The 27,260-nt window shown below is 44.0% G+C and overlaps 1 protein-coding gene across 4 annotated transcripts in view; it reads left to right on the top strand.

Moving 5' to 3' along the window:
* ABCA1 (ATP binding cassette subfamily A member 1) overlaps positions 1-27,260 on the top strand; it is a 126,534-nt gene that overhangs the window by 24,039 nt on the left and 75,235 nt on the right. For all 4 annotated transcript variants that reach the window (XM_012736820.3, XM_012736823.3, XM_012736821.3 and 1 more), the window contains exons 3-5: positions 8,537-8,630; positions 12,682-12,823; positions 14,125-14,243. In XM_012736820.3, coding sequence (XP_012592274.2) covers positions 8,537-8,630; positions 12,682-12,823; positions 14,125-14,243 — 355 coding nt within the window. The remainder of the gene's footprint in view (positions 1-8,536; positions 8,631-12,681; positions 12,824-14,124; positions 14,244-27,260) is intronic.

The following is a 27,260-nucleotide window of genomic DNA, read 5'->3' as shown; positions in this document are numbered from 1 at the left end:
TTTTCTTTTGCCTTTGCTATTCATTTTCTCAAATAGATCTGCCTAGCCATGTGGCTGGGAAAATAGCTAATTGTAATTTTTGCATAAATTAGAGTGCCACTATTTGAATATTCTTTAAGGATGAGAAATAAGCTATGAAAAAAATTAAAACTCCTCATTTATTAGCGTTTTTTTTTTTTTTTTTTTTTTTTTTTTTGTTTTTGCAGCGTGGATGGAACCTTCTTTGCATCCTTTCCCCACTTCTAGTTTGACCTGACACATTTCTTTCCTTTCCTAAGTCCTGGGCCAGCTGCAATAGTCATGATTCTAATCCTGGCTTGGCCACCGTGTACCTCAGTGGCTTAGGAAAACCCTTTCCTCCTGAGCTTTAGTTTTCCCTTCTATAAAAATGAAGAAAGTGAAAACAAATAGCCATTTATTATTACATGTGGGTAAAGATTTACTGAACATCTGTTACTTGTGGGACAGTGTGCTGGGTATATAGTAGTGAACCAGTCTGGCACGATCCCTGCCCTCAGAGAGCTTGCAGTTCAGCGCGGGAAGCAGATAGGAAACACATCACCACATAGGTAAAAATATCATCATAAACTGTGATAAGGATTATGGAGAAGAAACCAGACATACCATAGTACTGTGTTAAATCCTAGCAAATGTGGATCCGGACTTCATTTAGAGTGGCAGGTCATGACGTTTAAGCTGAGAGCCCTAAGTTCAAGCAGCAGTGAGCTCGGGGAAGATCAGAGGCTCAGAGTTGGGGCCATCCATTCCAGCCAGAAACTGGGGTGCATGTTCCTGGGTTGAGGAACTTCTAGAAGCCAGTGGCACTGATGGAGTGGATGACAGCTGCCTGGGGAGGAGTTAAGAGTAGACAGGACCAGATCACATGAGGCCTTGCAGCTAGGGAAGGGCAGTGGAATTTTATTTAACGTTCAGAAGGAGTTGCTGAAGTAGGTGGGCCACAGGCATGAGCATCAGTCTTGTGGTTCTTGGCACTGAGGGAACTTGAATGACGACAGTCCAGGGAACTAACTATAATCATTACATATATACATACCATTTTAGACTCTTTTTTTTCTTCCATTTGGTGTGTATGTTTCCATATTTCTAAGTAATCTTACTATTTATAATAATGATCCCTGATGTGTAGGCTGTGTTCTGTAGTTTTGGAAGTAGTATTTTTATGTTCATTTCCCACAGCAATTCTGAGAGGTCTGTATTACAATTTCTGCTTCACAGGTGAAGACAGTATTGTTAGTAAGTTAATAAGAGGAGATCCTAGATTTTTTGGCTTCAAATCTACCATGGGATGATACCATTGCCATTCCTGATGGCTTTGCTCTAATCCATCAACACTTTTCATAAGGTCAAACCCTATTGCCAACATTGAGATTGTTACCAATGTTTGCTGTTTGCTGTTACGAATGAATTACTATAAAGATTTCATACATACAGTATTTTTGTACTTTTATATTATTTCCTTAGGCCAAAAATCTCAGGAGTAGGATTACAAGGTCAACAGGAAATGGCCCTTGAAGTGTATGACCAGATGTCCTTCCAAAGGATCCAACCAACTTAAAGAGCCACCATGATGCAGAAGGCTTTATAGTTCAGAGAGGACAGACTTGGTTTTTAAAAATTGTTTCCCCTTCTCCTAGCATTTTCTCTGATTTGATCTTTAAGAGTTCACTTATAGTTTTCCCAGGTCTAATTGAGGGGTGTGGTGCCAGGCATAGGTTTAAAATTAATTTTTCTTCACATTCATATCATGTCATTCCAGCAACTTCTATTAATAGTGATTCCTTTTCTAGTTATTTTTGGGACATTTGTTAAGATCTTATCTGGGTAAAGGGCTGTTTTGTAGTTATTCATTTGGTCGTTTGATAAGTATTTTTTATTTTGGTGCTCATAGAGCCCAGAGTGTGCTCTTACTTTGAGAAACATTCTGGTATCTGGGGGAGCTCAATGTCTCCCACTCTCTTTTTGCCTCTCAGAATATCCTTTAATGTTTTCATCTATATCTTTTCTCCATTGAATCTTACCACCTTACCGAGCTCTAAAAAGTATTCCATCACTATTTTAAGTGAAATTGTGTTAAATTTATAGAAGTTAGCTTGGGAAATTTGAATATTAAATGTTCCATTGGCATCTTCCTTTATTTATCTTACTAAAGTTCTGCGGTTTTCTTTTATATAAGAAGCACATATTGGACATTAAGTTAATACTTAAGTTGTTTTGTTTGCTCATGTGTCTGTTCTCGCTATAAGTAGTATTATTCTATCCTCCCCACATTATATTAATTTAACTGGCTTTCACAAGCATATAGCAGCTCTATTATTTAGGAGAATTTACCTTGGGTCTGATTAATTCACCCATATTTTCAAATCATTTGCTGCTTTCTAGTTAATTTTGTGGGTTCTCTTAGATTTTTGACCATGCTGTGAACAGAAAGAATATTTTCATCTCTTCCTTTCTGGTATTTATTATTCTTGTTTCTTTCTTCATGCTCCATTGTAATCTCAACTATTTTCAACTGAATCCTAAGAAATGATGACTTTTTTTTTTTTTTTTTTGGCATGAACTGAATTATTTTGGCTATCATTATTCAGAAGACTCTTGCCCATAGCCAGATTTTATTCTGTTGGTTTTCTGTGTTTTTTGAACATGGTCCTTGCCTTGCCCCCACCTAAGAGCGCAATGACTGTATCCTCAGGCTAAGTAGCTGAATGCATTTGTAGACCGCATTGTGGTATATGAACTTCTGCAGCCAGCATCGAAAGTCAGGGATGAATACTGAAGTGGACAGTGAACATATGTGGTATGTGAGTTTGGCACGGCTCTGAATGATTATTTAAAAATGGTTTGATGCATACTGGATAACATGATGATGATGATGATGATGATAATGCCACCTTAAGGTGGGTTGCACTCTGTGTTAAGCCTTTTATATGAAATGACATTTAAGCCTCATAAAACTCTAGAACAATGGTTCTTAACTAGGGGGAATTCTTTCCCTACTACACTCCAGGGGCATTTGGTCATGTCTGGAGACATTTTTAGTTTTTACCATCCTGGAGGTGTGTGTATTGCTGGTAGCTAGAGGCAGAGGCCAGAGATGCTGCTAAACATCCTGCAGTTCCGAGGAGAGGCCCCACAACAATTATCTGGCTTGAAATGTCGATAGTGCTGCTATTGAGAAGACTTGCCCTAGAGGTGCTTGCTTATATTATCCCTGTGTTATAGCTGAGGAATAATAACATGGGAAGTGCATAGTGATGCTTTGGTGCTCTCCAGAGCAGCTTTGATTTTGTTGAGAAACACCTTTTGAAAATGGTGTTCCTCTCTATCTTCCTACTACCTCATGGTGGGGGTGGAGGTGGTGTGGAGTGGAGTATGTAGGGACCAAAGCAAGATTTAGAAGCATTTTCTATAGGAGTTGATAATAGTAAAGGATCAACCTTATTTCCAAGCTATTGATGACAGCCTAAGTTTAGGAAATGTGCTGAGCTTAGAGAGGGAGGAGAAATCTGGTTTTGTTCTTGAGTGTAGCCAGAATGGCATTCCTGGAAGAAGTCAAGTTAGGTTTCTAGAGGGAGGTTATTAAGAAAAGAAACACCTAGGACATTCTCTGAGTATGGAACATGAGTTCTTCGTTCAATGATGGAAATAATTTTAGAGATCCAGGGTATAAATTAAATTTTCTCTTTCATGAGTTGTCTGGTTTGGGCATTGTAAACTTTGGAGGTAATCTCTTCATTCATTCAGTCATTCATTCATGTTAGTGTCTCACTCAGCAAGGACTTTGAAAGATCAAGAGTCTACATTCTCTGGTCAGTGAGTGCAGAGGGCATTAGGAGGTTGGGTGCTTAATGGCTAAGAGCAAGGGCCCTTGGGTCAGACTGGGTTTGAACCCAGTTACCAGTCTTGTGTCTTTGGGCAATTTATTAACTCTTTGAGTCTCCGTTTCCTGATCTGTAAAATGTGTATAGTAATAGTACTAATTAGGGTTTGAAGATTAAATGAGTTAATGTTTATAAAGCACTTAGAACACTGGGACAAAGTAAGACCTTTTTAAGTATTAGACATTATTATTATTAGCACTCTTTTTCTTACCTCTTTCCCTGATCTGCTTGCACCCACTGGCTTCAGCTGTCTAAGTAGTTTCTAAGATTTTCTTTATGTCCTTTGCTGTCAGTGTCTTGGGGACGATCATTTCATTTTTTTCAGCCCACCAACATTTTCTCAACATCTGCTGCCCTACTGGCTCCTAGATGTGGGGGCTGCAGAGACATCTAAACATAGGCCTTGATTCATTGGGTCAGATCAGTGCTCAACAGGGCTGGCCAATGTTAGGTTTCACTTAAGTGGCATATCTTAAAAGATATATGTCCCAAACATAGCTTTGTGAGAGGCAGCATCACGGGTACAAAGGAACAAATTTAGGGGTCAGCAGTTCTAGGTTCAAATGTTGGTGCAGTCTTTTATGGCTCATAAGTTTTCCAAACCTCAGTTTCTTTGCTTCTAAAATGGTAATGATACAACCTACCTCTCGGGGTTATTATGAATTAGATATTGGAGATGAGATATACAAAACTCCCTGAGTACACAGTAGGTGCTTAGCATTGGCTGCAACTATTATAAATCTAAAGGCTATGAGTTCATCTTACCTCCATGGAAACTGTTGATATTTTTAGACCATGCCACCTTACAGGGGCCGTTTCCTACCTGAGCTACCAGCTGTGTCAAATGGAATTTCATGTGGCCCTCTGAATTGGACAGAGCTGGCTGCTAATTTCAACCCTGCCACTGACTAGCTGTGTGATTTACCCTTCCTGGAGCCTTACCCTTGCCGCATATAAAATGGATACAATAAGGGTTCCTACATCACCAGGTTGTTCTGAGGATTAAATGAAGTAATTCTTACAAAATGAGCCTAGTACACATTGGGCTCTAAATAAATGGTAGCTACCATTTTTCCTGAAATAATAAATGCAAATGATAGTTTCAGAGCTTGAAGGTTGATGACTATTTTTCTTTTTTTTTTTTTTTTTTTTTTTTTTTGAGACAGAGTCTCGCTTGTTGCCCAGGCTAGAGTGAGTGCCGTGGCGTCAGCCTAGCTCACAGCAACCTCAAACTCCTGGCTCAAGCAATCCTGCTGCCTCAGCCTCCCAAGTAGCTGGGACTACAGGCATGCGCCACCATGCCCGGCTAATTTTATATATATATTAGTTGGCCAATTAATTTATTTCTATTTATAGTAGAGACGGGGTCTCGCTCTTGCTCAGGCTGGTTTCGAACTCCTGACCTCGAGCAATCCGCCCGCCTCAGCCTCCCAGAGTGCTAGGATTACAGGCGTGAGCCACCGCGCCCGGCTGATGACTATTTTTCTTACTCATACTCTTCATTTTATTTTGTGTTTTTTTCCCTGAGTTCATTATTCTTTTCTGAATTCATTTACAGTTGTGCCATTTGTAAAAAGTTTTATTCCTGTCTCTGTTAATATTTGTAAGTGATTTTATTTAGTTGCAAGCTTGGAACGCACACGATTTTGCATTCTACTTTTTTCACTTAATGTTATATGGTTAACAGTGTCTGTGTCTCATAAACATTGTTGTAATGACTGCATAATATATTGGCGAGTCAATGTACCATAATTTAATCATTTCCCTATTGCTGAGCAATTAAGTTGTTTCCGATATTTGGCAATTATAATGTTTCAATGAGTGAATAACTTCATGCATATTGCTTTTTGATATTTTAAATTTAGTTCCCTAGGACGAATTCCCGGGAAGATTACTTGAGCAAAGGGGATAAACATGACTTTTGAATACATATTGCCAAATTGCTTTCCCAAAGGGCTCAACTGATTCCTGTTTCCATGTTCATTATTTTATTCCCTTACTCAACAAACATTTTTAAGCGCTTATCATGTGGCAGGCTCAGTGAGAAGAGAGTGACCCTAGGGAAGAAGCATAGATAAATAGGGCCCCTGCTGTGCCAAGTGCTGATAAAGACATAGAGAACCTGGGGAGCTCAGAGGAGGGAGTCCCAGCTCTGCTGGTAGAGAAGTTTGTTTTCATAGAGTCATGGTTGTGTTCTTTGGCAGAAAGGAAATTGCATTTCTCCCCTCCACCCCATCCACTTTTATTGAGGTATAATTGAAAAATAAAAATTATATATATTTAAGGTGTACGACATGATATTTTGAAATACATACATGTCAACTTAAAAATGTTACAGAACCAAAAGATGTTCTCAATTAAAAAAAAAAAAAAAACAAGAAGGAAAAGGCTGAGTGTCATTTGCAAGCTTGGAGATTTCAGTGTATGTTGACTCTTTGGGATTATTTACAGAAATATTAGCCAGCCCAGCCAGCCCCATCTTTTTTCTTGAGGACCTCATTGTAGGCATGCTTTCTTCCAGAGAGGGATCCATTTGCCTTTTTCTTTACTTCCTCATGCTCTGTCTACACAAATTATTCTTCACAGTTTTATGGTAACAGTGTATGTTTTGTTCCATGAGAGAAGTAATACTTGCTCATTATGGAAAATTTAGAAAACACAGGAAAATATTAAAAACATTACCTATGTTCTTATCATCCTAGTACATCCCCTGTTATTATCTTGACATATTGCCTTCCAAAGGATCTTTAAAAGAGTTTAAGGTAGAATGATATTAAAAGTCTTTGGAAATTAGAACTGGTTATTTAAAGTATCAGAAATCAAAGAGCAAATAAACAAAAAAATCCCCCAATAATCTGAAACATCAGCAATAGCAGAAAGGTTAAATTATGATCAGTCATAGAGTAAAACATCCAGTGCCCATTAAAAGTCATATTTTAATAGAATATTTTATGTCCGGGAAAGTGCTCCCAGTATGATGTTAAATGAGAAAGCAGGATATAATATTATATATGCTGTGTAATCTCAGTTTTTTTTTTTTTTTTGAGACAGAGTCTCGCTTTGTTGCCCAGGCTAGAATGAGTGCTGTGGCATCAGCCTAGCTCACAGCAACCTCAAACTCCTGGGCTCAAGCAGTCCTTCTGCCTCAGCCTCCTGAGTAGCTGGGACTACAGGCACGTACCACCATGCCCAGCTAATTTTTTCTATATATATTAGTTGGCCAATTAATTTCTTTCTATTTATAGTAGAGACAAGGTCTTGCTCTTGCTCAGGTTGGTTTCAAACTCCTGAGCTCAAACGATCTGCCCGCCTTGGCCTCCCAGAGAGCTAGGATTACAGGAGTGAGCCACCACACCTGGCCATAATCTCAGTTTTGTAGAGAAAAATATTACTTATGTATGCATAAAAAAAGACAAAGGATATTACCAGAGAACCATTGTTAATTCGATTTACTGGGAATTATCTTTGAGAGATAGGATTAAGAGTGATTTATATTTACCTTTTTTAAAAGATATTTCTGCATTTTTTTAATTTTCAAATTTTTCACAATAAAAATACATGGACTTGAAGATCAAGAAAACTTTCTGCTTTAGAAAAAAAAAAGAGATTTGATACCACTGTGTTCTTTGGCTTTGTGACTCTGAGGCCACAGTTACAATTTGCTCTTAAAGACAAGGCCCCATGACTCTTTATAGGCTCGTTGGTGTTCCTCCTAATTAGAATGTTGGAATCTAGAAATGAAAGGAGTGGGAGAAGTAAGAGACTTCAGGCAGTGTGACTAGTTGTCCGAACACCACTGGTTCCATTAAATTATGTCTAGTGATTTCCATCTTGTTCCTCTGCTGATGTAGCACCTGGTAATTCATTAAGGCAGGGTGCTCCTTGAGAGAAAGCTCATTGTTTTAAGCAGAGGATCATGCTTGGTCTTCTAACTCACTGGAGAAGATGGCAGCCAGTCCTGGATGGCTGGGGAAGGACTTCGCACTCTTTTTCTAGCTCTTTCCGGTCCTGGGTGCCCACAGGTCAATGTGGAACTGCGTGTGAATTTCCACTGTCCTCTGAAATCTTCTCCTCAGCCCCACAGGGAGCAACTTTGTGTGCGGTCTAAGGAGTGGGGTGGTGTGTATTTAGCACGGCATGTTACCTGGGTCCTCTCCCTTCAACAACAGTCATTACACACCTGGCACTGGGCTAAGGCTGGGAATGCAAAGGTGCCTACCTTCGCTGCTTAGTGCGGTGAGGAAGCCAGGGGTAGAAACAGATGGTCTCAGGGCTTGAGGAAAATGCCACGGGGAGGAGCATGGGTTGCTGTGGGAGCACAGCAGAAGGGCTTTCAGCTCAGGCTGAGGTTAAAGGAAATTATGCCTGATGGAGTCTTGAAGAATGAGTACAAGTGAGCCAGAGGAAGCAGGGTGGGAAGCAGCTTCCCTTAAGGAAGGCACAGGGGGAAGGAACAGTGTGTTACAGGGCGAGAATGCAAACAAGTCATTGCTATTAAAGACTAGAGGGTGATGGGAGAGACTAGAGAAGTTTGATCAATTGTGAAAGGACGTTTTCTTTGGATTTCCCGAAGTCCAGTGGCATTAAGCATCCATGTTATTTTTTAAATTCATGGTATTGTTTTAATTTCTACTCAGTGTCAGCTGCTGCTGGAAGTGGCCTGGCCCCTATTTATCTTCCTGATCCTGATCTCTGTTCGGCTGAGCTACCCACCCTACGAACAACATGAATGTGAGTAACCGTGGATGCCTCCTGAGACCATCCGCAGGGGAAATCTAGGCAATGAACGTGGGCTAAATTTGGCTATTCCAAAGATTGTCTCTTTAGGAAATGCCACAAATGATTTGGAACAGAAAATCTAGGTTTCTGGTTTTCTGAGAAGGCGTGAACTCGGGAGACTATTTTCAGTGCTAATGAATGATGATAATAGTAATTATAACGATAGCCAACATCTGTTTCACACATTTTAAATGATGAAGATAAAATAACCTTACTGATAGTTCAGAAAGTAGTGATTAAAAAGCACCCTTAAGGCAATGGCTCAACACCCAGTCTTTTCCATATGCATTATGTCTCATTGCACAATTGTGAATTATGGAACACGTAATTTTAAGCAGCATTTGTGTAGAACTTCTCAGTTTGACTGATATGATTTTATTTGATTCTCACAGAAACATTGACTAGTAGACTTTATTATTATTATCATTTGCTTCCTTTCTTGATAAGTAAATTGGGGCTCAGAGAGGTGCAGGGCCTTGTCCAAGGTCACGCATCTAGTGAGTGACAGAGATGAAATAAAACTCAGGTTGCTGACTCTCAATCACATGTTTTGATGATGATCTTTACAGTGAGCAGAGAAAGTACAGTAGTGGCTAGGAACACAAGCTCTAGATGTTGCGTTATCCAGGTTCAAATCCTGGCTTTGGCATTCACTAGGCATATTACCTTGGACAAGTGACTTTGGCTTCTTTTCAAAAAGGGAATAGTAAACCTACCTCATATAATTATTGTTGCTGTTAATATCCTCGTCAGTCTTTCTCTTATGACTGGGCTCAATTGGATGGATTGTCTACTAAAGAAATGTCCAAATTGAAGGGATCAACATTTATGAGGAGGTTTAGGTGGGACCCCAGATTCACTGCCCTGGTGATTTTTCCTGCCACTAAGCAGCTCTGCCCACCCCTGCCACCAGACTCATAGGCTTACAGGATACTGTTTTTCCAGGAAAGCGATGGGCTGGGCCACCCATTAATTGTGTTTCTTGGTTGGGTTGCGGCTTTCTTACAGCACGTAGCAGCGGTTATTCACATGCTAATTTGCTAATACCCATCATACATTTCAAGTTAAACATGCACACATACACAACCTCAAGAACACTCCCCTAGATGTGATTTTCTGATTTCACAAAAAAGGAAAGGTGCATAAAATGAAATCTATACTCAGTTTATATACCTGTGAGGGAATTCTGTTTTCTTTTTTGGAACCCGAAGGAGATTTTGTTGATTGATGAACAAATGCATATTTGATTTTATTTAAACATTACTCCAAGCCCCACTGGAGTACATGTTTTAGAGCAGACTCAGCTTTTTCATCCAGTAGACTATTTTCCTTCTGGAATGATCACAAGCAGGCGAGATTGTGTAGTGGAAAAAGCTTAGACTTTGGCTTCAGACAAATTGGGGTTTGTTTGAATCTTACTTCTGCCCCCTCACTGAGTTTGTGATCTTGGGCAAGTTGTTGGGTTTTGATCTAGATTTCTGTAACTCCATACCATGGATTTTCAGGTATGTTGTGAAATTCCTGTGTGTGTAGGAGGCAGATAAGACCTTTTTCCTGTATATCTGGGCACTTTTTGCAACCTGACCTTCTGTTCTCATTACCATCCAGGGACTTAGTTGGAAGGGCAGAGTAGAAAGCTAAGGTGGAGCTGGCAGAGGTGTCTTGTCTCTGGGGACAAAGGACTGATATAAGATTCTTCCCCATAAATCCTTTCCAGTTCAGATTAGAGTGATCAAGGTTGTAATAACCTTCCTGGGTCACGGGAGTCTATTATGATATTTGATTGTCATCCTCTGTACCCAGCGCTATTCCCCATCCTGCTTTTGTTTGCAAATAAGATGGGCACAACATACAAGGAAGAGCCTTTGCTTCTGCCACCAAGGAATAGCCTAAAATACCTTCACCATCACTGCTCTGTGCTGCCTTTGACCTACACCACCCTGTCCACAGTGCCAGCATCTCCTGGCATTGAAATGGGAGAATCTTTTGGTCCTTCAAGTATTTGGTTGGGTTACATAAATATCCCCTGAATGAGGAACAGCTGACTTAGGCAAGAGGCCTTGTTTGGTTTTCCTTGAACTATTAACAGGGAGATAAGGAGATTAACTGAGTAAATGTTCAATAAGCCAGAGTCCCTGCAGATCAGATCTTGTCACATCCTTGCTTTGGATGTTGCCCCTCTGGTTGGGGTATGGATAGAAGAAAAAGATAGAAGGGCCCCAATACTGAAATGCAAAGTGCAGCAAGACATGGCTTTGGGTTAACTTCTGGGGAAGACTCTGCCTGCACATTTGCATGAAAATAGAAAGATGAGTAAAACAAGGTCCCTACTTTGGAGGAAGGTGGTAGCTGTGGGATGGAAGGAATATTCTGGCTGGACAACAATAGAGTGAGAACTACTGTAGCCTTACCACCCTTGTGCCTGAAATATAGGGCCATTCAATGAGCCTTTGTCCTGTGCCAGGCACTCTGCAAAAGTGCTTTGCCTGTAAGAGCTCATGTTGTCCTCACCACAGCCCTGTGCAGTTGACTATATTTTTATCACCATTTTATGGATGAGAACACTGAGAGTTAGGGGGTCAGTGAGTTGGCCGTGTAGCAGGTTGCAGGGACTGGACAGGAATCCCAATGGGCTTGACCCCAAAGCTGTGGGAGCTGCTTGCTCTTCACCACCGAGAGCTGTGGTTCTTCATGGCTGTTAACTCTTTTGGGGTCACAGGCAGCCCTGAGAATACGAGGAAAGGCTATGGCCTTTCTGTCCAAACATGAACAGGCCCGTGGGTTAAGAGCCCCTGGCCCGGGGCACACTTATCTCGATCCTCATAAACAGCACCCACGAATGACTGCCACAGACCAAATGGTGCCAGACTGAATCCTAGGACCCAGCCCAAATATACCCAGTCATCCTGTTTGGAAGAAGCTCATAATAAAGAAAGAAGAGGAGAGCAAGGAGACGCCCTAGTGGATGGGGCCTCTTTGTGTACGTTTTCCTTTATTTTTTGAGACAGCGTCTCACTCTGTCACTTGGGCTAGAGTGCCATGGTGTCAGCCTAGCTCACAGCAACCTCAAACTCCTGGGCTCAAGTGATCCTTCTGCCTCAGCCTCCCGAATAACTCGGACTATAGGCATGCACCACCCTGCCCGGCTAGTTTTTTGTTTCTATTTTTAGTTGCCCAATTCATTTTTTCTGTTTTTAGTAGAGTAGAGATAGGGTCTCGCTCTTGCTCAGGCTGGTCTTGAACTCCTGACCTCAAGCGATCCTCCCACCTCAGCCTCCCAGAGTGCTAGGATTACAAATGTGAGCCACGCACCCAGCCGGGGCCTCATTGTTTTGAATAATGGCAGAACAATAGCAAAACACATGAAGGTTCACAGATAAAATCTGATACCAGATGTGTTTAGGTGCCTTTGAGAATCTTTTGAGCTAACAGAAGAGGTGAAACTAACAGACGTTTGGAAAACCAATGAAAGGAGAGTAGCAAGGGGCACTGAGAAGAGCTGGATTAGAAAGGAGGCTGCAGGTGTGAGGAAGGGGCTTGGATTGGATCCTGAAGATGTGGGTTTCACTTCCAGTCCTGCCTGCTGAGTCCCTGAGTGCCCTTTATCGGCCACTGAACTGTAGTTACCTCCTTGGAGAGTGAAGGAATTGTTTTAGCACTCCCTGTGTCTCTAGAGGTGAGGCTGGTGGTGGCAGATGAACTGATGGTGACCAAGCACATGCTACAAGCCAGGTTTCTGTGCATGGTCCAGTCTAGACCCCTCTCGTCACTTCTCCAAGGTTAGTGTCATGAACTCTGTTCTCCAGATGATGTCAAGTACATTAAGAATTGCTATCTGATGCCAAGTTTTCAACTCTGGGTTGAATGAGTCCAGAGGAGGCAGGAATCTGGGATGTGTGGAATGGGACAGATTTGGGATGAAGCATTGTACGGGTAGAGTCTCCGAATCACTTTAAAACACTAATGTTTCTCCCTGTTTTTTTCTTATTCTTGATTTTAACAGGCCACTTTCCAAATAAAGCCATGCCCTCTGCAGGAACCCTTCCCTGGGTTCAGGGGATCATCTGCAATGCTAACAACCCCTGTTTCCGTTACCCAACTCCTGGTGAGGCCCCTGGGGTCGTTGGCAACTTTAACAAATCCATGTAAGTACCAGATCAGGTTTTCTTCTCCAAACTTGTCAGCCAATATTTTTCCTTCCTTTCTTCTCTGGAGGATTTTCGAATGGCTGGATTTGAGTGAAGTTGCTTTTGTAAAAGCTGTGTGATAAAGCCTGCAGAATGAAGGAAGGGAGAATTGCCACCAGGATTCAAGACAGTGGAACCTTACTTTGGTGGGTTTTAGGAGTAACAGTGGTATGTAGCCAACAGCTGTGTGGTTGGGGATGTTCCTCCAAACACTGGCTGGAAGCAGGGGAGAGAGGGACACAGCACATTGGCTCATCTGTTAATCAGTCTACTCATGCAGCAGACATTTCCTTCGTGTCTGAATCAGCTGGTGCTAGGAGCCAAGGGGCAGAGGCGGGTATAAAGATGCATGCTGGAAGGGCTCCTGCCCTCAAGGAGCACACAGCCAAGGTTGGGAGAATGCTATCCTCTTTCCATCAGGCCACCTCTGTTGCTGCCCTTCCAGACCACAGCGTCTGCAGGTCTTTCTGTTCCCTGGGTGTGAGCTCCTTGAGCAGGGCAGGATGCTGCTTTCATTGTGTTTTATTCTTGGCTGCTGTCTTCAATACCCCACATAAGTATAGGCTTAATAAATGTCTGCCAAATGAGACATTGAAGATTCTTCAAATGCACAGGACCATGACGTGAGTTAGAATAGACTAAGGATAGTGGGATATGTCTCCACAATTCCGAGGGAGCTGCAGCTGGGGCAGGCCGGGCCACATAATTTTTGTGCACCATAGACTTTGTAGCCTTCCTGGTTCTCTTCTTCCATAAAAAAATGATAAAATTACATTTTATGACTATGTTGGTATAAAGATGAATATAATCTAGGCAAAATTCCTTATGTATGCATTTTGTTGTATTAATTTTTGGTTCTGATTTTAAAAGAAATTATAATATTTTTGTGTGCCCCTGGGAGTATCCTGGGCCCCAGGCCCTGAGCCTACTCTGCCCCGTGGCTAAGTCGGTCCTCGGGGCATGTATTGTGTGTGTGTGTGTGTATGTAAGTGTGTGTGTTTGATGGGCCAGGCCTTGAAGGGTGGTAAGATTTGGGTGTGTAGACGCATGGGGAAGGGCATTTGGAGCAGGGATAATGGGTGGCTGGCTAGGAGCATAGGTTATTCATGACATGGGTTGTGGGGAGCCGTGGGCCAGGGCCTGCAACTGGGGCGCCTGGAAGCCAGGCTGGGGCATGTGCACCTGGCAGTCATTTTCTTCAAGTGGGAGAGGCAGCTGGCCTAACTAGAGCTTTTCTGCTTTTTGTGCACCCTTTACAGCGTGTCTCGCCTGTTCTCAGATGCCCGGAGGCTTCTTTTATATAGCCAGAAAGACACCAGCATGAAGGACATACACAAAGTTCTGAGAACATTGCAGCAGATTGAGAATTCCACCTCAAGTAAGCAAAAGCCTTCTGTGCATTTGTTTGTAATTGACAATGGACCTGCACCAGGGAGAGAGGGCGGCCCAGGTGGCCAGGTGTTCCCTTTAGTTCCTCCCTATGGGGTTTTCCTCCTCTGTGGCAGGGCTGTGGGGCCCCTCTGAAGGAGCTGTTGCAGAAAAAACTAGGGGAAATGGTTGCCACAGTGATGTACTAGTCTCTTCTGGGGAGGCAGAGGAAAAATCCCCAGAGAGGCACAGCACAGGCTTGGCCTTAGGGTACAACTGCATTTTTTTGGAGTTGGCCATATGGTTGCAGTGAATGGACAAATTTATAGACAGGGGATACTTCTGTGCTTATAAAAGCAATTAAAGTTGCAACTTGATATGGATAAGTGAAAGTTAAGCATTTATTTCTAAAAAGAAGATTCATCTTGCCCTAGTCATTTGATTTAGTCTGATGGGCATTTGAACTCTGATCTTTAAAAGTGAAATCTTTACCTGTGACGTGGTAAGTACCCAGGCAATTTATTGCATGCCATAGAGGAAGCGTCTGAGGAGAGGTGGTTTGCTGACTGAGACATTGGCTGCCGAAGTCGCTGAGCAACCTCCCAGGCAGTGGCCTGCCAAGGGGACAGAGGCTGGTGTGAGCAGTCCACTGGTGCAGTCAATAATGGCGCAAATGGTCTGTAAAGAATTTGAAAAAGTAACGCGGCCGACTAAAAGTTGTTGTGCTTCTTATTATCACCATGCACCAGTGGTTCTAAACAATGTCAGTAATAAATTACTCCTCCTTGTCATGGGCCAGCTACAGCCACTGCTCCAGGGAAGTACTTTTTGTTCAGTTTGGTGAGGGATGGAGTGGGCTGGTCTTTGCTGAAAGGCTACTCCATTTGGCAAAAGAAGGAATGGTATAAAATGCTAGAGTTTGAACCAGACTCAGATTGGAGCTTTTTCTTGGGCAGACAGAACTGTGCTTTCTTTCCTCAGGCAGGAAAAGAGGCAATGAGCAACGTGGGGTCTGATGACAAAGGGAAGTGCAGATGTGTTGGGAGGGGGGGCACAGAGGAGGTGTCTCTGCACAGCAGAGAGAGGTGTGACCGTGCCTGGAGCTCCCAGTTGGGCCACTCCTGGCTGCATGTCCAGGCCATCTGGTTGCCCTGCACTCGAGTGTCTGTTCCAGTAAGGGACACAGAGAGGTAGCAGCCACTGATCAAAGCCTCAGTCCTTCCTGATCTCCTGGAGAACCCCTGCCTGGTTGACCAGGGACAGAGCCCAGGGTATACCCTCTGTCACCGAGACACAGTGTGGTGCAGTGAAAAGAGTGCCAGCCTATATTGCTTTGTAGTTGCGAGACTTTGTGAATGATTGGTCAGTAGCCTTTGAACCTCCTTTTCTTATCTATGAAATGGGGATAATAGGAGAACCTATCTAGATTATTATGAGGAATAAATGAGATAAAGCATTTCATTGCTTAACCAGTATTTGGCATATAGGAAGGACTTAGTGCATGTGAACTGGGATTATTTTGGGTGGTGACATCTCAGCAAAGCCATTTAACCTCTCTGAGCCTTCATATCCTCAGCTACAAAATATTAGCTAACTTGCAATGTAAAAAACCCAGTGCAGTGTACATACAGTAGATGCTCTGTACATAGGGGCCGTTATTCATCTATGACAGCGAAGCTTTTATGAGTGTCCTGTCTTGTTCATCTGCCTCTCACGCGTGTGGCTATTGAAATAGACTGGCTCATGGCAGAGAGTTATCAGGTAGAGTTTCAGATCTTCCTGGAGGCTGCCTTAGAAACAGCACTATTTTCTTTGACCAGCTGGAGACATGCATTAAGGTGGGGAAGAAAAGTCAAACCTGTGTCCAAAAACCACACACCTGTGTGCACAGCTCTGAGGAGAAAAGGTCCCTCTGATTTTGACTGTGTCAAGTCAGTGCTTGTTTCACATCTCTTTCTTCACCTAGTATACTCCCTTTTCTGCCTTGCAACTATTTCTTAAATTCCTTCTTGTTTTGCAACACAAAGCCAGGCTTCAGTTTAGAAGGAAATACATAGAAATGCTGCTTCTTCCTGCAGGAAATCTGTAACCTTTTGCTGATATTGATTAGCACTCTGTCAATTTCAGAGAGAATCTGAGGCTGGGGTATATCATCTTAGATCCTACTTACTGACTTAAGTTTATCTGCACTGACACACTTACCTCCCTGGGCAGGGACCTAACCTCTTATAAGGTAGCTCATTCTGGGTGTTGACAGCTCTAATTGTCAGAAAATATTTGTTACCATGCTATACTTTCCAGAGAATGAGTCTAATTCTATTGCTTTTGAAATATTTGAAGACAGTTCTCATGGTTTTTCACCTCTTTTCCTGAAGTCTGTGATTTTTCTAGGCTAAATGTCCCCTGTTCCTCTTAGGGAATGTTTTTCCTCTCAATTTCTGCCTCTTCTCTGATTGGGTCTCAGTGCGTCTATGTGCGTCTTGAAATTTCCCGGAAATTACAAAAGTATTCTAGCACAGAGGAGAAAGGGACTTTTGCCTCCCTTGCTCTGTAGCGCTATATTTCTGTTAATGCAATCTCAGATTGCATTAGGCTTTTTGGCATTCACGTCACCCTCTTGACTCATATGCCACGTGCAGTGAACCAACATCACAGATTCTTTTAAATATACAGAATTAAAAGTTACTTGTTCTCCATTTCTTAATAGTGCTATTGGCTTTTTTAACTAAAGTGGAAATGTCTCTTTTTTATTTTACATTTTTAGACGCCCTAGACCATCTCATCCTACCCAAACCATTTTAGATTCTGATTTCGCTGTGTATTATATCTGCTGATTCTTTCTTCTAGGAATTTGATAAATAACTCTCTTTGTTCTCATCCAAGTCATTGATAACCGTGGGACCGAGGCTGGAGGCTCAGATCTGTCCAGTCCAATAGAGATTAATGACCCCTGTGGACACCACCCTTCAGGCTCTTAGAGATCTCCCAGCCTCTGTGGTTATCAGTGCTGGGCCACTGGGCTCCTGCTTCTGCAATGCTGTTGGAGGGTTTATCTTGTTCTTTCTTTCAACTTGCATCTGCTAAGTCCTGTGGACTATCCACAGATGTTTTGTGGATATGGGGTTTTCTACTTAAAGACTCTCTTCTAGTCTCACGGTTTGTGGGGCTAGAACATTATTTTATTTCCACTCACTGGAAGAGATATTACAGACCATTTAGTCCATTCCTAGATAAATGGGTTGATTGCTTTAGTCATTGGACCAGTGTTTATTGAACACCTCACATGTGCCAACCACGGTTCTAAGCTGCTGAGACACACAGGTGTACAAAACAAATATGACCCCTGTCCATATGGAACTTCTACTCTAGAGAAGAATCGATCCAGAAGGGGGAAGTGACTGTTTCAACAACCATGGGAGGGGTATTCTGGGAATACAACACAGCTCAATTCCTGCTCACAACATTTTCTTTCTACGGTGCTCACTTGTGCTGTTTTAATAGTCTTCCAACTGGAGAGACCTCTGGTTGTAGGAATTAAGTCATGCCCAAAATCTTCTAATTATCCTTGAAGTCATCCTGATGAGAAATCCAAGAAGGAAGCCTTACAGAGCTGCCTCACCCAGTTTTCTCATCCTTGGCATTTTTTTGAACATTTTATGTTTTTCTTAAGCCAGAGTGTGAGTATACAGGTTGAGTGGTAGCTACATTAATACTCAGAAGTCATTGTGAGGAGCATTCCTTCTTCTTAAATCCCTATCATGACTGCAACTCAAAGGAAATGTAAAAGTTGGATAAATCCTCAGAAACCCTAGAATGACGTCTGTGTTCTGAGTGATGTTTGTGTGTTATCTCAGATGATTCCAGGCAGTACATGAATGACAACTTTAATTTTAACCCATATAAAATTGCAGTTTCATAGATATTTCTTAGGAGGATGTTCCAGAGGAAAAAAAATAAAAGTTAATTTAAAGGAAACATTTTATGTGAATATGAGAAAACTTGTGAAACTGTGTATAAATGACTGAAGATTGGAAAACATGGTATAAGAATAAGAGTTTTGGGCTTTGTATTAAGATTCATTTTGGGAACAAATTCAGGCTTTGTTCCTTACGTAGTGTGAACCGGGGGCAAGGGTTGATTCTTTCTGGGTCTCAGTTTACCTGAAATGTGGAGATTGGCTGCCCTGTGGGTCGTTGAGCATTCAATCCAAGGATGCCTCTGGGTAACTATATGGAGCTCATGGCGCACAGTTGGGGCAGAACGCATCTGAGTTGCTTTGCTTCCCCTTCTGTTCTTGCTGGGCTGGTCTTGGCCATTTGTTCAACCTCTCTGCACCTCAAGTTTCCATGCTTTGAAATTGGGACTTTGGAAAACAACCTAAAAATGCTCCACCTTGGAAACTTGGTCAGTCCTTGGATTGGGGTTACCTGAGACTAACTGGTCTGTAGCCCCATGAGGGCAGGACGGGGCCTTGTTCGTGGTTCTGTCCTAAGCAAGCGTCAGCATGGTAACGGGCACTAGGTAAGCCATTGGTGGATCTTTGCGGAATGAAGGTGAGAGAAAATAAAAGTGAGTACATGCAATTATAGAGTTGATTCCCTTGTGTGAGCCCAGGTCAACAGAGATAAAAATGAATAATAATGACAAAAGTACTTAACACAGTCTTGGCTTTCTTCCATATAGTTTGCCTTCCAGAATTTCACTGGAAGAACAGCCATGAACCCAGAGGCCTAAAGTTTATTTCCTGGGATCCTAAAATCATTTCACTTTCATAGCCCCCTGAGGAGTCTTAGCAATGTGTTTACACAGTGATATATATCTGTAAAGTTTGCAAAAGTAGGATTTTAAAAGAATATTATTTTTCAGCTGGATGTAATCCTGGCACTCTGGGAGGCCAAGGTGGGAGGATCACTTGAGGCCAGGAGTTTGAGACCTCATCTCTACAAAAAAATAGAAAAATTAGCTAGGCATGGTGGCACACACCTATAGTCCCAGCTACTCAGGAGGCTGAGGCAGGAGAATCGCTTAAGCCCAGGTGTTTTAGGTTGCAGAGAGCTATGTTGCTGCTGCACTCTGGCTGAGGCAACAGAATGAGATCCTATCTCTCTCAAAAAAAATTCTTTTTCTTAAATCCCCCTATCCCTGACCCAATTCTGTCAGCTGCAGGTCTCATGAAGCTACACATGCTCTTGCCAGGGCACAGGGGGACAGGAAGTCTACTTCCTTCCTCAGCCCCTGCTTCACTCCCCACTCCAAGCCACCCCAGTGCCCATTTGGTGAATCTGGCATTGTAGGTGGGACGACTACAGTTGGCCTCAGCTAAGGCCTCCCTGTTGGGGTTGGTGCTGCTCAGAATCAGGGCTGGGCTGGATAAGGTGCCCCTTTGCTGTCTTCTTTGCCTTTACCATTTATTTCCTTTTCAGTGACTTAAAATGCATTGCTTAGTGATACCTAACGGCTTCTTGCTGAACATTTCCACTCAGACATCTGTCTTGTCCCGATGCCTACTCCTCTTCCAAGTCCTGGACTCTTGACTACAGACTCTCCTTCAGCTCCGGGTGGCACCATGGATAGAGGCCACCCTGAGCATGTGCCTCTGTGTGGTGGTCAGGGCTTCCCACTGGGCTGGCAGTTGGGAATTGCATCTGCAGGGGCTGATGCCTCTTGCCTTCCTGGGGTAGACCATCCCTAATCCCCTCTAAGGAGTCCCCCAATGCCCCTCTGCCCCCCATTTCCATAGTTAGCTAGGCCCTTGTCCACTGCTACATCCCCTATGGCTGCTCTCTCGGCCTTGCCATTGCTTATGCTGGTCTGGGGGCAATTCCTAGGCGTGTGGGGTGTCCTGTGGAAGTTGTCCATCTTTTTTAGCCGTGCTATGACCCAAGTGGTGTGGACAGGGCTGTGGATTCTGTGGTGTGGCTGGAAGCCAGATAGCCAGTCTCCCATGTGCATGGGTCCTCAGCCAAGATCCGAGCTCTCCAGGTATTTGGGGCTGTCCCAAGTTATAGCCACACCAACGCCTATTAACTACAGAAGCCCAGTGGGTGCTCTGTGGGCCTGCAGGAGATCATTTTCTGGACCTGCTATATTTGGCCAGGACAGGTGAGTGAGACAGCTGAGGGATGGCTGTCAGGCTGAACCTAGGGCTGGCAAGTGTCACATTTCTGGGGTGCGTGTACACCGTGGTCCATGTGAATGGCATCCCCATGAGAATGGAGCTCTTTCAAGTTGGGTAGTGCACAGTCATTGCCACAGCCTGGGGTACCTTGTCTCAGCCTCCTCCAGTGAGGACTAGGCCTGCAGCTGGTCTCCACAGCCTCAGGGTCAGGGGCTTTTGCAGTGCCTTCTCTGCAGGACGTAGAGCCCTCCGAACTTAGGAGGACATTGCCAGGAAAGAACAAGGAGGAACTTTGGGCATTTTGTCACTGGCCGGAGCTGTGACTTTGGAGGTTTTCCCACACTGTTGAGATCAAGAGTCTGAGCAGGACAGGATGGGGAGAGACTAGGGCAGAGCCGTGGGGACCCGCCAGCCTGACTCTGGGCATGAGCTTCTGTCTCCCCTCAGCGGGACTTGTGTGTGGGGTCAGTGGCTCGGCCACTGTTTCTTACACATTCATAGTACGAATCTGGTTTGTTTGGACTTTCTGATGTGGACTCTGACCAAGACTTTTGGGAAATGAGGCCTGAGGGGTTATGCTGGACTTTGCTTAGGGAAAAGGGTCACGCATCTCTGGCTGTCAGAATTACTGGTAATACTGAGAACTTACTGTATGGACCTTTGATTCTGCTTTGATCTTTGAAAATCAAAATGACATGAGCTCCAGGGACAGGGTGGCTTTGGTGACCTAGCAAAATAGTTGGCTGTGGCAGGGAGTTGAGGGAAGGAGGTGTAAAATTCACATCTTGTAAATATTCCCAGGGCAGTACAATTTAGTGTCAAGAGAGCAGATTCGGCAGCCAGACTATCTGGGTTCAAATCCCAGCTCTCCTGCTTACCAGCTGTGTGACTTTGGATAATTCCATCATATCTCTGTGCCTCAGTCTCCTCAAAATGGGCTAACAATATCACCTCCTTCAAGACTGTTGTGCAAAGGAACTAATAAGGGCAAAGCATTTAGTATAGTGTGTGGCACATAATAAGCACCAGGCTTGTCCCTTAGTTCACTGCATTTTTACAGCCATCATATAATGTAGGGGATTTTATCCTTTTTTTATGCACATCAAGGAGCTGAAGTTCAGAGAGGCTAAGTAACTTGCCTAAGAAAGCACAGTCAGCAAGGGGCAGTAATAGAACTAGAACTCCAGTTTTTTATGCTCTGCTGCTGTTAAATCCTAAAGAGAGCAGCCGTGGGTAGCCAGAAACTTCCCTGAGGTCACAGGTCACAGGGCACTGGGCATGGATGGGCTGGGATGAGAAAGGAGACAAGAGGGCTCCTGAGAGAAATGCCGGACTTCCTCCACTTCCTGGCTTAAGGCACAGGTGAAATGTTTCCCAAGGCTCTAGAAAGAACATCCTGTGACTCATTGCCAATTCTCCTTTCCTCTCTGAACCCTCTCATCCCTTCTGGGCAGCCACTGGAGTGGAGGTTGCAGCCCCAAGGTTTGTTTTCTGTTTTTCTGTTCTTGTGGGCTCCTAGTGTCATCTTGTTTGGAGACCTGATGACATATGTGTCAACTTTATGTCATCTAAGTGGAAGTTCTTTGAAATCTTTGGGTGATTACAATTCACGTGCTGTGCGCACTTGTCAGAAGTTTTGATTTGGGGCCTTGCAGTTTCATATTTTGAAACCTTTCTACCTACCATGAGTTTTCCCAGACCTGTCAAAGCCAGGCTGGATCTCAGAGCCTCGGCTGTTGGTTTCCATCCAGGGCAGGGGCCTGGCCCCAGCGGGGCTGTAATCAGGAGGGTGCAATGCTTTACTGCAGTGTTGAAATATTGCTTGAACTAAATCAAATCAAAGGTCAGCTTTACCCAGACAAGAATAAAAAAAACACAATTGCATTCAATTGCAGAACAGCATGTACTCCACAAATATCAGACTGCCTTTAAAAAGTTTTGAATTGTTAACATCAAGAACAGCATTGCATGGCAGCTGCTTTTCCAGTATAAGTTTTATTTACCCTGTGGGTGGCAAAGAGCACTTTTAGAGTCCAGTTTGTTTCTCATTGAAAGCTTCCAATTTTTGGCCCTCTTATAGCTGTTGCATTGAGACACAAAAAGGCAATTTTAGAGTGACACTGTCCAACAGACTAAGTTGCACCAGGTAAGCATGCCATTTTGCATTTTTAATATAGTATTATATTCAAGGCTTCAAACAGCACTAGCAAGTTGGTATTATTATCTCCATTTCATGGAGGAGGAAACTGAGGCTCGAAAGGGTGATGTTCATTGCCCAAGGTCACAGAGCAAAGCTGTAAATTGAATCCAGGTCTATCTGACTCCAAGGCTCAGTGTTTTTCTGCCATACTCTGATGCCATGTTGTCTTATTCCGACACCACTGGCTCTTTTGGGGTCTGGTTACCATTCAGGTTCTTATCAGCTGACCTCAGTCCTTATTCCAGAGGATTCCAGCAACCTCTCCCACACTCTCTCTTCTCGGTAAGACATGAGTATTATTCTATTCTGTTTGTGCTGCTATAACAAAATAGCTGAGACTGGGTAATTTATACACAATAGAAATTTATTTCTCACTGTTATGGAGGGTAGGAAATCCAAGATCAAAGTCTGGCAGGTTTGGTGTCTGCTGAGGGATGCTCTCTGTTTCCAAGGTGGCACCTTGTTGCCACATCCTCTGGAGGGGACAAATGCCATGTCCTCACTTGGTGGAAGGGAGGGGAGGGGACAATTCCACTCTCTCAAGCATCTTATAAGGGCCCTAATCACACCAATGAGAGCTCTGCCCTCATGACTTAATCATAAAGGCCCCACCTCACCTCTTAATACCATCACATTTGTGATTAAGTTTCAATACATAAATTTAGAGAGGGGTCCCAAACATTCAAATCATGGCAGGTATACTATTGCCTTAGGAGATGAATCTGGGGAAGGAGGATTGATGTCTCTTTCTACCCCTGATTTCACTGATGTCTGATTCTGGAGAGGCAGAGGGTTGGAGTTCACCACTCTGCCCACCCAGCTCTCTGGCCTTCTCCTTTTGGAAGGCTGGGGCAGGGAGTGTGTCTTCACACTGCACCACTGCACCTCTTCTGTTACCGGCTCCTGCCTTCAACGTGCACTAAGAAAAGTATTACCTTTTTGAACGACAGCACTGGTGTTTTGGGTACAGTAACTATTTAAAAGTTTGTTGAATTGGCCGGGCACGGTGGCTCACGCCTGCAATCCTAGCAGTCTGGGAGGCCGAGGCAGGAGGGCTTGAGACCAGCCTGAGCAAGAGTGAGACCCCTGTCTCTACCAAAAACATAAAAGTTAGCCCGATGTGGTGGCGCATGTCTGTAGTCCCAGCTACTTGGGAGGCTGAGGCAGGAGGATTACCTGAGCCCAGGAGTTTGAAGTTGAGGTGAACTGCGATGATGCAACTGCACTCTATCCTAGGTGACAGAGTGAGAGTGTCTCACTAAAAAAGAAGAAAAGTTTGTTGGGGCTCAGGGGGCATAACTTTAAATATTCTGATTTCTCTTGGGAACTTTTCACTGATTGTCATCCATGACTTTATCAACATTTACTTTGGACATGTTTCATGTTCAACTTGTATTTTATCTTGGATTATGTGTAAATCAGTATTCTGGGTACTTAATGCACACTTAGTGTCCCATTAGTGCTTATTTAACCCACACTCCTAGGAAGGTAGACCTCCATTTATGGAAAAATGGAGGTTCAGAGAGTCTAAGTGACTTTTCCAAGGCCACATAACTGGAAAATTCTGGAACTGAGATTTGAGCCTGGTTAATTCCAAAACCTGAGCTCTTTCGTGTATGTCCCTCAGCCAAGCCTTCACGGTAGAGAAGGAAACTTCTGGGGTGGGAAGCCCAGGTGTGGGACGTGAACAGCAGGAGGTCCTGAGGCTGTGTGCACCCCACACCCCCATCTGCTGTCAGCGGCTCTAAGGAGTCACCAGCCTTACCCTCCCTTCCCAAGCACTGAACGACAGGCTTTCCCAAAGAGGGCTCAGCTGTCTGGGAGAACAGTCAGGAGCTGTGCTTTAAGAGGAAAGTGGAGCCCCAGCATCAGGAAAACAAAGCCAAACAATAACAATGCCCTGGGACACAGGGGACTGTGTTTGTTATCAGCCCTTTTATAGCAGAGAAATATTTCAAGGTCTGCTATAAGTCTGGATGCTCAGTTCAGGCTGAGTAAATCCACCAGTTAGAGTTTGTCCCCTTTTTCTCCCTCCCCTACAGCTTGGCTAATCCTGGGGTCGGTTTAAAAGTCTGTGGTCCCAGGCTGTTGACGTGATCTCTTCTCTACTTCTCCTTTTTCTTCCTTTGCCTCCTCCACCCACTTCTAAAGCAGCTGATTGCTGTGGGTCCTTTTCTTGTAGAGCAAAAGAGACGGTAGAGATCTTGAAACCCGAGCTGGGGACTGGAGGGCACTGACCGGGAGTAACCCCAGCCAGCTCATGTGGAGGGCTTCCCTCCTCCGCCTTCCTTGGCCACCCTCCTTCCTCCCTCCCCCTTTCCTCTCCCTGTTCCCTGCTCCCTCCTGCCCCCCCCCTCCTTTCTCCTTCTTCCCTTCCCCTGCCTCCCGCCTCCCTCATCCTCTGCTCCCTACTTGGATGGGCCGGTGCTCTGGCCGACAGCCCCTGCTGGCTGGAGGGAGGCGCAGGGAGGCTGCTAAGTGGCCAGGAAAGTACCCCCTGGGGCAGGCCGCTCCCTGCCGCACCCCTACCTGCCTGTGGGAGTGTTTTCCTCAGCTTGGTCTTAGGGGCCAAGCCTACCTGTGGCAAGACATAAGGAAGGATTTCCTCTCCCTCTTCTTCAGCCATTTCTCCTGTTTCCTTCTTTTTGGATTCCAAGCTCTTGAATTTTTTTCTCTTTTTCTTTTGTCCTGCCTTACTGTGCCCACGGCAAAGCTCTTGGGAAATTGGTGAGCCACTCCAGTATGCTCCTCCAGGCAAAACCAAGGCCGCTGAGCTCAGTAGGTCAAGGTTTTTGGTCTGTGTTGGTGAGATTGTGGGAGGAAAGCTCTCTTGGGCTTCTGGTGGGTGGTGACTTTCAGTTTTCCTTGCTGGCAGCAGGGACCCAGGTTGAACTGAGTAAGCAGCTAGCTCCATGTCCTGTGACAGTGGTTATACCTTCTCCATAACCCGAGCGAATAATTGAAACTAGTCAGCTCCTTGCCCTGGAAGAGCACTTTCACATGCTTGAGCTTTGGTTTGCTCAGCAACCTGTGAATATTATTAGCCTCACTTTAGTATCCAAGCCTTCCTTTAGTATCCAAGGAAACTGAGGCCAGAGAGACTAAGAAAAGGCGAAAAGTAAGGTTTGTGGATATACGGTCAGGAAAACAGCAGAGCAGGACTTGAATTTAGGTCTTCTGATGCTACATCCAGTGATTTTGTTTTACCTCTTAATTCCTTTCAATATCATGAGTAAGAAGACCTCAGAGATCATCTTCTCCAACCCAGACATTTTACAGATTGTAAAATCCAGGTCCATGTTAACTCATTTGGCCGAAGTTAGATGACTAAGTGACTGTCCTGTCCACTAAGTGTTCCCTGCCATATCTGGAATGACTGGTCTTACAGGTCATCTTCTACCTACACCTACCCTTGCAGTGACTGACAAATGTCATTATACCTGTTGATTCTCTGTAAAATGCCAGGTTCATTTATTCTTTTATAAAGTTTTGAATAGACAGTCAGCTTCAGCCTTTCCTTCACCTTATAGACAGTATCAGCAGAAAGAACTCAGTGATTCTGACTCAGGAACTCAGTCAGGCAAATACGTAATTGCCATGTACATATGCACACACGTACACACATGTGCACCCCTTAGATCTCAACATCTCCACATAGTTGGCAGAGTCACTCCTGTGTTCTTATTGCTTCTGAATATACGTTAGGGTTAAATTAGCAGTGAAGCTAATGAGACCAGCCATTCCTAACAATGAGCATCTTACCAGGCATGATACTGGATCTGCAGAGATATTTTCTCATTTAACTCCTAGCTCAGCCCAGTGAGGTAGATGCCACTGTCATCTCCATTTCATCATTTAATTGACTCAGCCTCTCTACTGTGCTCCTGGCCATCACTTACCTGCATCTGCTCTTGACCTGGGCTGATGCAGCAAGTGGGCTTAGGGGAACTCTTGTGTCATCGCCACCTGGTTTGTTTCACATTCACGTCCTGCTCCATCTTTTCCCTAACCCACTGCAAGGTGAATTTACTTCTCCACAACTGGCAATTTCCCAGATCACATCATGTCATTACTTTGTTTACTCATTTGTGTTCATTCACTCATTCCTGCCTCCAGCATTTACTGAGTACCTCCTCCGTGCCAGGCACTGCTGTCTCTGTAGGTACAAATCCTGGCCCCAGAGGCATTTCTGTTCTGGGGGAAGGATGTGTACACAGACAACTGCAACTTGATCTGTGTAGTACTCGAGGGAAAAATAGTATGTGGTCTGGGCACAGAAGAGGGCTACCTAACACAGCTTGGGGGTGGGAAGGTCAAGGCAGGCTTCCTGGAGGAGGTCACTGCTGGGCTAAGTAGTAAAGATCGGGTAAGAGGAGGGAGAAGGGCTGTTTCACACATCTGGCTTTCTCAATATTCTTGGCTTCTCCACCCATCTTCCTGCCAGCAGGTACAAAGCCATCCTACTCTGTCCTCACAACCACCCACCCTTTCCTTTCCTACTACCAAAATCTTAGGTTTTGAGGAGTCTCCTCTCTATTAATGTGCTTGTTCACTTATTTATTCATTCACAAACGTTTGTTGACATCCTAATATGTGCATGGTGTTATGACTGTAGGATGTCCTGGTCATTGCCCCCATTGAAGGTCTTACCCTCTCCCCACCAGCCCATGGCTTTTGGGGATTTTAGGCTTTCTATTCTTTTTTAGAAC

This window comes from Microcebus murinus, chromosome 12 (assembly GCF_040939455.1).
Source record: "Microcebus murinus isolate Inina chromosome 12, M.murinus_Inina_mat1.0, whole genome shotgun sequence".
NCBI classification, from domain to species: Eukaryota; Metazoa; Chordata; class Mammalia; order Primates; family Cheirogaleidae; genus Microcebus; species Microcebus murinus.
Note: the sequence above shows the minus strand (reverse complement) of the source record. Positions and strands in the feature narration are given on the sequence as shown.